Consider the following 11,986-nt stretch of genomic DNA (forward strand, 5'->3'; position numbering starts at 1 on the left):
AACTGACACACACTCTGTTGGAGTCACACACACTCCGTTGGAGTCAGAGACTGACACATCGACCCAGAGCTCTGTACAACTTGGCTGATTCATCTTGCATTGTGTAAATAAATACACTTGATTGTACTCATTGGTCTTCTGCCTGTTTGTGGTTCCCAGCTCCAACCCTTAACGAACACGCCAGGCTGAGGTTTCAAGGATTCAAGCATTCAAGGATCTTTATTGCCATACCACTCACATTTCATTGGTGGTACGAAAATTGAACTCAGGTCCCGGGATAGCAAGAGATAGCATAATAAAGAGAGTAAAGAACAGAATAGAAAAAAATATTGGCGTAAAGGGATGTTGGGTTAACTAGTTAGGGATGTTGGGTTAACTAGTTAATAAAGCATAAACACTGACACATATACATTATATATAATATATATATATATATAATATATATATAATGTGTATATATATATATATATATATAATGTTTATGTGTCAGTGTTTATGCTTTATTAACTAGTTAACCCAACATACCTTTACGCCGATATTTTTTTATCGTGATTAACGTGTACGGAGCTTTTTGACACTTTGGCCATGCCGTAGTTAGGGGAAAACCAGAAGTGAATGCACCACTCGACACACACGCGAGATGCAGCCCGTTGTAGCTTGTAAACAAAAAAAACAAAAAAAAAACAGAGCAGATGAGCATTAATGTAGGACTAACATGGAAAAGAATACGTCAGTTTTAAATGTAAAGTTCAACTTCAAAATCTTGCCAGATGGCAGACAGGAAAAAGTGATATGTATACACTGTAAAGCTGAATTTAGTTTCCACCAGAGTATGAGTAGTCTGAAGTATCACTTGTCCGCAAAGCATACAGCTGATGCAGAGAGCCCTCCTCTCCCTTCTGATGTAAAACAAACCACGCTGGATTGTTTGGCACAACGGACACCATTGGAGGCGTCCACCACCCGCAATATCCCCACTATATCATTTGAGTCGTGTTCTGTGTTGCACTGCCCCCTGTTTAATGCGCACTTTATTCATTGTTTTTATTGCATGTTCTCCCTGTGCCTGAGTGGGTTCTCTTCGGTACTCCGGATTCTTCCCACTGTCCAAAGACATGCTATTGAAGGCGAGGCTGATTGGATACTCTAAATTGACCGTAGGTATGACTGTGAGTGTGAATGTTTGTCTGTCTATATGTGTTGGCCCTGCAATGGACTGGCGACCTGTCCAGGGTGGAGGCTGCTGGGATAGGCTCCACCCCCACCACCCTGAACAGGAGAAGAGGGAGAACATGGAGGGATGGATGGATGGATGGATGGATGGATGGATCTTTTGTTTTATTTGTACTTCTGGACAGTACATTGCTCCAACACTAATAAACATGCTGCATTTGCAGAAAGCAACCATTTGCCTACTCTCATGTTGGTATAATTCATTAAAAACATGAAAAATATCAGTTTAAGGTAGATTTAGAGCAGATAAAAAATATGTGATTAATCGTGAGTTAACTATGGACAACCATACGATGAATTGGATTAATTTTTTAATCGACTGACAGGTCTAATATTTATATATATGAATTTAAATATATTCATAAGACAGAGTGTATATGTACAAGTTCAAGTTGAGGGATATTGCACTTAGAGGGGGAGCTATTGCACTGTGGATGGAGTGGGAGACTACAGAGCATGGCTCGAGTTCAGCAGTCTGACAGCTGCAAGGAAGAAACTGTTCCTGAGTCTGGTAGTCTTGCTCTGAATGCTCCTCAATCGCCTGCCAGAGGGGAGAGGACGAAACAGACTGTGGGCGGGATGGGTGGAGTCCTTCATGATGAGGAGGGCCCTCCCCTTGCATTGTGAGATGTAGAGGTCTGAGATGGTGGGAAGACTGCTCCCCACAGTTCTCTGTGCAGCCTTAACCACCCTCTGCAGAGCCTTCTGTTCTGCAGCCATGTAGCTGCCGCGCCACACGGTGATGCAGGTGCAGAGGACGCTCTCCACCACACAGCAGTAGAAGTCAGCTCTCCACTTCCTAAGGAAGTAGAGACGCTGGTGGGCCTTCCTGACCAGATAGGAAGTGTTGGCACTCCAAGTGAGGTCTTTGGATATGTGCATACCCAGGTACCTGTAGCTGGAGATCACTTCCACAGCTGCGCCACCAATGTGCAGGGGAGGGGGAGGGTTCATGTCCTTCCGAAAGTCCACCACCATCTCCTTAGTCTTCTGGACGTTGATGCAGAGGTTGTTTGCTCTGCACCACTGCACCAGGTGTTCCACCTCCTCTCTGTATTCAGACTCGTTGTTAGTGATGCGTCCTACTACTGCAGCGTCATCTGCAAACTTGACTATGTGGCAACTGGAGTGTCTCGCATAATAGTCATACAGGGTCTGTTGGTCAGGAAGTCTAGGACCCAATTCCCCAATGTGGGACTCAATCCAAGGAAGGAGAGCTTCTGTACCAGGGTCTGTGGGATGATGATGTTGAAGGCGGAGGAGAAGTGCAGGAAGAGCAGGCGGACGTTCTGCTCTCCAGATGGGTGAGGGCTGTGTGGACCACTGATGAAATGGCATCATCAGTGGAGCGGTTTTGCTTGTAGGCGTACTGGTGAGGATCCAAAATGACATCGATGGAGTTCTTAATGTGGGCCTTGACCAGCCTCTTTAAGCACTTCATGACTACCGGGGTGAGTGCAATGGGTCAGTAGTCATTTAGGCCTGTCACTGTGGAGCACTTGGGGACAGGAACAATAGTGACAGTCTTTAGGCAGGTGGGGACAGATGACAGCGCCAGTGAGGTGTTGAAGATGTCCGCCAGCAACTCGGACAGATGTTGTGCACAGTCCTTCAGTACTCACCCCTGGATGTTGTCAGGGCCTGCAGCTTTGCGAAGGTTGATTCCCTGAAGGGTCTTCCTCACATCTGCTGTGGTCACACTGAGGGGTGTGTCGTCAGGTGGTGGTGTGAGTCTGGTACGGGGGGGGGGGGGTATCAGGGTCCTCGAAGCGAGCATAAAAGACGTTGAGTGCATCTCGTAAGGAGGGGTCCCCTGGGCATTGTGCATTGGTGGTGTTGTCGTCTGTGATGCACTTGATGCCCTTCCACATGCACCGAGGGTCATTTGTGTTGAAGTGACGCTGGATTTTTCTGGGCGTATGTGGCTTTAGCCCTCGCGATGCCGGCCTTCAATTCTTTCCTCGCTTCTTTGAGTGTTGACGCCTCACCTGCCTTGAACGCAGCATCCCTGGCTTTCAACAGCACTCTCATTTCCGCATTCAGCCAGGGTTTCTGGCTCGGGTTGTAGGTTATTGTCCTGGTGGTGGTGACATCATCAGCACACTTGGAGATGTAGCCGAGGACAGAGGTGGTGTATTCCTCCAGATCCACCTCTCCCTCGTAGGTGGCTGCCTCTCTGAAGACCTGCCAGTCTGTGCACTGAAAACAGTCCTGGAAGCTCTTTCAGTGTTTCATTTGCATTAGCACCCGGCGAGATGTAAACAATCGTGACGAACACCATGCTGAACTCTCGTGGCAGGTAGTATGGCCGACATTTCACCGTCATTAGTTCGATCGCCTCGGAGCAGTGGCTTTTTACCAGTCCACAGTTTGTACATTAATGTTCATTCACGTACACACAGAGCCCTCCTCCCATTTTTTTCCTGGATCGGTGGTCGCGGTCCACTTGAAAGAGCTGTAGCCCGTCGATCTGGAAGGCTGAGTCCGGCATGTTTTTGTTGAGCTAAATTTCCATGAGGCAGAGAACAGCACAGTTCTCCATATCTACAGAAACACTCAGCCTCAGGCGAAGGAAGTCCACCTTGTTGTCCAGTGAGCGGACATTGGCCAGAAAAAGTAGGTATTGGTGGTCTGGTCTGCTAGCCTTTAGTTGGGCTTGCGCGCCTGCCCGCTTCCCTCTCTTTTGTTGTCAGGAACACCGCTTCCTCTTGCCAGCTCTGCTGCGCCACTGCGTTGACCTTAGAAGCGTCAGTTGATTTCAGCTTCGGTGAAATAGTGATAGCTGAACTGTCTGATGGCCATCAGTTTGGCTGGGCTGTATTTGACGGATGAAGAAAATGGAAGGGATGAAGAAAAACGGTTAATCCCAGGAGCTTGAGAAATTGCTGCACCTCTGTGTGCCGCCATCTTGCTGTGAAGAAAGGCTGCTGAGGTTGAGCGAGGTCCTGTGGTCTAGCCAGACAAATTACATCCTGAGAGCACTGACCTCCACCAAGGTCTATGAACTCATGGGATTTGCTTCAAAATCAATGGAAAACAGTTTGGAACCCTCATGGGTATTAAGCCCATTCAAGTGATTTAAGGGGTTGTACCCTCTCCCACCACATGGGGGCGCCTCATCACCAGAGCCCATCGTGCTGTCGTTCGCACACCGACCGAGTGAGAAGACACGGAGATGAGACTGAGCAGAACAGCGCGGGGAGTGGTTCTAGACCTCGTTCGGTTCTGGTAAGCGAGTGCCTCGGCATGCCTATTAAACCAGTCGGAATTGTTGAACCGTCGTATTCTTGTTTACGTTGTGAGAAGTCGAGTGAAATACATTAAAAAAAGATCGCTAGCAACGAGCTACGGCTAACTGCGAGTAACGCTGTTTAGCTAGCGGTTACATGTGAATGCTAATGCCAGGACGCCATGTTGCTGCCGTTCCATTGGAGATGACAATAATGTTTATTGTGCGTATCGTCAGGTCATTTTATTGTCATCAAACATGATATTGTGTTATTTAAAGGAAAGGTGAATCCAGACAGTTGATTTACTTGTAAAAAGAGAAATACTTATTAAAAATAAATGAGAGATGTATGTGTAAAAATAATTCATGACGACTAATTGTGTAAAATTTTGGTGTACTATATGTTCTGTATCTGAGAATCATATGCAGAGATAGTTAGATTCGAGAGTGTTAATCAGCAATTGATTGATTTTTTTTTCTGCATCATATATGCAGACTGTTTTTTTTTTCCCCCAACAGAATTAGAAATTGAATCAGATGATTTTGAGCCCTTGTGGTTCCGTGGCAAGCCAGGGAACTTGATCGATGGAGACGGATCCACTCCAACGCTGATTGACTCCACCATTCACAAGAGAGAGATAAGACATGTCCCACTACACCCTTCTAGAGTAGCTGGATGATACACGCACATGCTCCCACACACAACAAGGACACTACTTTTTTTCTGTCTGTGTTTTGCACTCTGTTTATTTCATTTCATTTATTTAAATACTGAATGGCCTTATTTTTGATTTTTTCTGTTTTTCTCAGCTGAACTCAATATTTGTTGTGCTCAAATAAATGACCACTGCTCAACTGAAACTCAAGGGTCCAACTTTGAACTTGGATGATGTGGCCTGCTCCTTTTCTCGAGATTAAGGGCGCTACAAGTTTCTTATCAGATACTTCAACCAGAGGACCTCCAGGTAGAGAACTTTTTTCTGCGAGGGCCAGTGAAGTGCATTTTTATCGAGATGTTGTAAAAGTAAAGGTTCCTGGTCCTGCTCCACCCCACCCACCAACTGTCATCCAAATTAGCCTGGTAGATTTGGCGTACTGCTGCTCTGACAGACGGATGATCAACAGAATTTACTTCATGCATGGAGCCATTTCCATCTGGCTGAAACATCAGTAGCTTCACACAACACTGACTTACTCCCAGAACTCAGAGACAGAAGACGTGGTGAGATTTCCAGATGTCCAGTTGGCTGTCAGGCTGTGTTGAGCAGTCCAGTTAGCAGAGGTGAGCTCCACACAGCTTTCTGTTGATAACAAGATTAATCAGTATGTTGTTCACTGGCTGGGAGGACGTCCACAAGCTCTCCTGGTAGGGTCTCCCTAGAACCAGGCTGGTTCTAGGCGAAGGGCCAGACAAAGAACAGGTCAGAGACCCGTCATGGAGAATAAGGGAAAATAGTCTGTGTACCCAGTCAAGAGGGTACAATTAGGGGCTTGTGCGCAAGCGCCTGGTGCCGAATTGGATACATGGGCTCATCCTGCCTGTGGGCCAACCACCCACAGAAGGAACTGAAAGGGTCCTGCGCAGTGTGGATTGGGCAGCAGACCAAGGCAGGGGTCTTGGGACATGGGATGTCACTCCTCTGGCAGGGAAGGAGCCACAGCTGGTGGAAGAGGTTGAATGTTACTGGCTAGATTCAGTCGATCTCACCTCGACACATAGCTGTGGTTCCAAAACCCAGGTCCTTGAAAGGGGTTGGATTCTCGCCTTTGCTGGAGTTGCTCCAGGTGAGAGGTGGACAGCCGGGGTTGGCTTTCTGATTGACCACAGTCTCTCTGCCTGTACATTGGGGTTTACCCCGGTGGCTGAAAGGGTTGCTTCCCTACGCCTTTGTGTCAGGGAACAGGTCCTGACTGTTGTCTGTCAGTTCAGAGCACCCATCTTTTTGGAGTCCCTGGGAAGGATGCTGGATGGCGCCTTAACTGGGGACTCCCTTGTCCTTCTGGGGGACTTAAACGCACACACGGGCAATGACAGCATGACTTGGAGGGGTGTGATAAGGAGGAACAGCTGGCCCAATCCTAACCCACATTCAGTTATTGGACTTATGTGCGAGTTGCAGTTTGTCCATTGCTAACACCATGTTTGAACTTAAGGATGTCCATTAGTGCATGTAGCACCAGGGCATCCGAGGTCATAGGTCTATGATCAATTTAAAGTTGTACCATCTGAACTGTGGCTGTATGTTCTGGACACTTGGGTGAAGAGAGGAGTTGAGTTGTCAACTGATCACCACCTGGTGGAGAGTTGGAACAGGTGGCAGAGGAAGGCACTGCGCAGACCTGGTTGCCCTAAGCAAGTAGTAAGGGTCTGCTGAGAACGCCTGACAGAAGAACCTGTCAAGATGATCTTCAATTCCCACCTCCAGCAGAGCTTTGACCGCATCCGGGGGGCAGTGGGGGACATTGAATCCAAATGAACCAAGTTTCGCTCTGCCGTCGAGGTAGGTGTTGTGAGCTGCGGCCGCAAGGCTGCTGGTGCTAGTCACAGCAGTACACCAGAAGCTGCCGGTGGACACCAGAGGTGAGGAGAGCAGTCAGGCTTAAGAAGGAGGCCTACAGGGAGTGGTTGGTCTGTGGGTCTCCAGAGGCAGCTGACCAGTACTGGTGGGCCAAGCAGTGTGCAGCTGTGGCGGTCGTTGAGGCAAAATCTTGGGTGTGGGAGGACTTATGTGAGGCCATGTAGGATGACTATAGATCGGCTCTTAAGAAGTTCTGGCAAACTATCTGTTGACTTTAATCTCCTTGCCTGACACTTTGTCCTTGTCTCACATGAACATTCTACATTGTATCCTGATGAATGTACTGTCCATCCGTCCACCTGTGGTCACACTAACCTGTGTTCCAGGGGTTGCTGCAGGTGGCCCAGGGCAGAGGGTCCCTGAAACAGTGAATAAGATAGAGGAGGGACCAGGCCAGGATAATGATGTAGGATCTTCCATACAACTGGATTGTAAACATGGAGTAACCAACCCCTAGAGGTAGAAAAGGTTCAAAATACCTCAGATTAACTTCCACCATGACATATAAAGCTGAGATGATACTACCAGTACTATGTGAAGACACAGAGTTAGTAGAATAGCAGCCGGATAGTACAGTGAAGTCAACTGACTTAAACATTGGCGCTCAGGGGTTTGAATCCTCGCCATGGCAAGGGGACAGCCAGTCAGGGTTCTGAGGCAAGACACCTAAAGGTACCTCAGGGCATGAGAGACACTAATTGTAGAGTTATACTGGCTCGAACGTCTCCTGGGTCAAAAAGGTCCATGTCAGTTGCTGGCAAAACAGGGCAATCTGATAAGAAATGGGATACTGGAACAAGACACCTGCAGACGAGGGCGGAATATACAGAATTGTAGGAATGCTGTGATACGACTGTTAGCCCAGTGTTTCAACGTCACTAACCAAAACTACTGAGATAACTTCAAATGAAGTCAAGTCAGTTTTATTTGTACAGCACCAAATCACAACAAGTTACCTCATGACTCTTTACAAGTAGAGCAGATCCAGCACCAAAATCCTTCAAATGAATGTACACCCAACAATTCAGTACAGTCCAGGAGAGACCTGGTCTCTGCTACCAGTTCTAGTCAACATGTGGGCAGCAGCGTTCTGGACCAGCTGGAGAGTCTTTAGGGACTTATTAGTCCAGCCTGGTAGGAGGGAGTTGCAGTAATGCAGCCTGGAAGTGACAAAAGCAGGGACTAGTTTTTCTGCATCTTCTTGAGCCAGGATGTGTCTGATCTTAGCGATGTTATTAATAAAAGGAAATGATGGGTCCTCCATGTTTTTATGTCCTTTAGACAGGCCTCCAGAACAGTACCCCCCCCCCCCAAACTGGGAGACCAGCTCCAGCAGATTCCAGGACCATCATCTGAAACCTCAGCCCAGAAGAGCACGGTTCTAGGAAAAGCTAAGATACTGCATAGAACCCTCAAACTCCTAGGCCTCTGGTAGAGGACCTGATTTGGAGGAGGATGCAGAACCACCCTACAAGGCAGAGAGGGAGATTTATTTTTACGTATAAAATCAGTTGATAAACCACTGTACTATCCAGCTATATGACATACAATAGGAAAACATGGCCAATGCTGATGGCAATGTTTTGGTTTCTGTTTGTGCTTTTTCCATCTTTTGTATCACAGACATATTTTTCCTCTTAAAAACAAGTTTATAGACAGATGTTTGTTGATGAATGGATGGATGTGATATCACTGTTATATTGTAAGAGGCTCTGTCATAGATTATCTGGTAAAACTACAAAGAACCAGCACTGTGCAGGAGAAGACGTGGAGGTTTTCAAAAGGCTTTTGTCTAAAACTGGAAGCAGAGGTTAGTGGCACTGGACTCATCTTCAGTGTGTCTTCAGTTGGAATGGAACAAAAACAGACAGTATACGGTCATCTTCACCAGGGGTTACCTTGCGCCAGAGGGCAGAGCTTCCTCCAGCAGGTGATGGGGCCCTCCTGAGTGTGCTGACCAATCACAGTCTCTAACAGGAACATCGGCACACCGCACAGCACAGCAAAGAAACAGTAAGGCAACAGGAAGACACCTGCACACACAAACACACACCTGAGTACTGCAGCACAGACATGACATGCAAACACTTCATGACAGTTGAAGTAGTCATACTTTTATTACAAATAATACAATTTTTGACATTAACACAAAGTGATGAGGTAAATACGTTTCCCCTCATGTACAATGTTAGCATTTGTTACAGTAATTAGCACTAAATACCAATGATGTAAGAATGGTGATAGTTGTTCTGTTTTCCTGGTAGTTGTGGGTGAGGGTGGTGTCCTGCTCCCAGGTTAAAGGGTGAACCTCGGTGAGGTCACCTGCTCCGGGATCATTGTGGCCCTCGGTGAAGTGATCGCTAAAAAATGTGCATCACTGATGGATCAGTAATGGACGTATGGTTCGTGGTGGGGCAGGTGGATCCAGGGAAGCAGAGGACCTGAAGAAGTGAGACAGCAGCAGCAGCACAGGGAACTCAGTGGTGGGAAACAACCTGGGCCAACCCACAGCTTAGGAAGATAAACAGGACCACAACTGTCAGTACAGAACAAGCTACCTGAACAGATCAACAGATCAGATTCTGCTCTTTGAGGTCAGATCAGAACATCCCTACTGACAAAAGTTCCCTTTGTTCTGGTGAAATACCAAAACTCTGTTATTCCACAGCAACCCAGTTAACAACAACTCAGTTTTCACAGTAACGATCATCAACCGTCAGCAGGTTCTTATAGCATTCCTGACCTATTTTGAAGGATCTGGTTTAACCCTTGGCGGGAGTGCATCCAGATGTAATAAAAACCATGTCATTTTGCCCCCAGGTGGCGCTGTGACGGCTCTGCCCCATCAAGTATTGGGTTCTTCCTTGGTAGAAACCACAACTCACCACACACAACTCATCACACACACACACGTGTCAAGACAGGTATCCTCAAGTAAAATTGATGATGATGATGAAGATTATGACTATTACACCGTTTGGTGAGAGCAGGCTGCAGTCCCGCCAAAATGTCCTCCTTTGCTTCAGTTATAATCAGTACTTCTACACACGAGCACAGACATTTGATTTGTAACCTTTCTCTCCAGTGTAGGACAGCTTGGAGGAACATGCTAGAACCACTGAAGCAATGCTCATGGAGAGTAAACTCAGAACCTTCATCAATGTTGTACTGGGACATTTTGCCATCACTAAATGGGTAAAACCTGCACTTCCTGTTTCACACTCACTTCACCTGAAAGAAACTGCTGCTGGTACATTCATGCAGCATTTTTGTTGAATTTGTTTTTACTAATTGTATTCAAACTTTAAGTACATATTGACCTTGATTCCTAATTGGCTCAGAATTAAATCCAATGGTAGAATATTTCCCAAAGCTGTTTACTTTTAAGATAATTAAATATCTCAATCAATAAACAGAACATGTGAGGTCTCCAGAGACACAGACGCTGCTGCAGACATGAAGCCCATCCCTCTTATCCAGCTAGAACCCTTCGCTCCCAGGAATCAAGGATTCAAAGGTCTTCACATTTTCATGTTAGTGGTACGAAATTCCGGTCCCGGGTTAGCAAGAGATACAATAATAAGACAGAGTAAAGTAATTGAATAGGGATTGAATTATATCTATAGAAATAAGGTATAAAATCAAAAATAAACTGATACTTGTGTTCCTAGAGTTCTAAAAGTAGAGTGGGAGCTAGAGCCTTCAGCTATCAGTCTCCTTTCTCTCTCTCTTTATCTCTGTCCCTCTCTTTCCTTCTGTCTCTCTGTCTTCCTCCATTCTTTGTCTTTGTCTCTGTCCATCAGTCTCTCCTCCTTTCTCTCTCTCTTTATCTCTGTCCCACTCTTTCCTTCTGTCTCTCTGTCCTCCTCCATTCTCTGTCTTTGTCTCTGTCCATCAGTCTCTCCTCCTTTCTCTCCCTCTTTATCTCTGTCCCACTCTTTCCTTCTGTCTCTCTGTCCTCCTCCATTCTCTGTCTTTGTCTCTGTCCATCAGTCTCTCCTCCTTTCTCTCCCTCTTTATCTCTGTCCCACTCTTTCCTTCTGTCTCTCTGTCCTCCTCCATTCTCTGTCTTTGTCTCTGTCCTGCTCTCCTGCTCTCTCTGTGTCCCCACTGATCCTGGATCTGCTCCACCTTCCTGCTGGTAAAGGAAGGTTCTGGTGGCTGCTGTTGCAGGATGTGCTTGCTGATGGAGAATTGTTGGGTGGAGGTTCAATGAAGGAGGGAGGTGCTGGACCTGCTCTACTTGGAAAGAGTCAGGACAGAACTTTGGTTGGGGTTTGGTGACACACAATTCCAACCAACCTGACTTGACCTGATTCCTGTATATACTGAGTCCACACAGGCACCATGTTGACCATGAACACACTCCAACTGCTGCAGGGGTCAAATCCCTCCCTTCTAATGAATGTAAAACTGTTTGTAACAGACGTAACAGAGAAACTAAGAACAGATGGTAACTTTTACCTGTAGTCAGCTCATGTGGGATTTCATGAAATCGTCTCATTAGTGAGTTCCGTGTGTGCTGCAGCTCACCTCCTCCGTTCTTATAGCACAGGTAGGGGAACCTCCACACGTTCCCCAGGCCCACCACATTGCCTGCTGCTGCCAGAATATACTCCCTCTTCTTGCTCCAGTGTTGCCTCTTTTCCACTTTGCTCTCCATGTCTGTTCCCTCCTCCGTCCTCTGATCAGTCGTCGCTTCTCACCTCTGTCAGCCTGATGTCTGTCTGTGTTTGGCCCCGGGCCACCACAGAATTCAGTGTTGACTAATAAGGCTGGATTTGGAGCTGGAGGAAGAACCAGGGCTGAACGATCTTCACTTTGTGAACAGTAACATTTACAAACATGACAGGAAATTACAACATTTGCCTTCCTGAAATCCTCTCTACGTAACTCTACACATTTTTTGTCAAGAAAACCAGCATGTCAACCTTTGGTGGTTTCA

The 11,986-nt window shown here is 46.6% G+C and overlaps 1 protein-coding gene across 1 annotated transcript in view; it reads right to left on the minus strand.

The window, feature by feature from the left end:
- The window catches only part of LOC147245618 (sodium- and chloride-dependent betaine transporter-like), a 34,195-nt gene extending 22,449 nt beyond the window's left edge, over positions 1–11,746 (minus strand). Inside the window, exons 1-4 of the mRNA XM_086183827.1 lie at positions 11,575–11,746; positions 8,940–9,074; positions 7,357–7,494; positions 5,658–5,763 (exon numbers count right to left, since the gene is read on the minus strand). Coding sequence (XP_086039953.1) covers positions 5,658–5,763; positions 7,357–7,494; positions 8,940–9,074; positions 11,575–11,704 — 509 coding nt within the window. The 5' untranslated portion in view covers positions 11,705–11,746. The remainder of the gene's footprint in view (positions 1–5,657; positions 5,764–7,356; positions 7,495–8,939; positions 9,075–11,574) is intronic.
- Between the last annotated feature and the right edge of the window lie 240 nt (positions 11,747–11,986).

The sequence above is a fragment of the Aulostomus chinensis genome, chromosome 18 (genome assembly GCF_037954235.1).
Source record: "Aulostomus chinensis isolate RoL2024-O1b breed Wild chromosome 18, RoL_Achi_v1.0, whole genome shotgun sequence".
Lineage (NCBI taxonomy): Eukaryota > Metazoa > Chordata > Actinopteri > Syngnathiformes > Aulostomidae > Aulostomus > Aulostomus chinensis.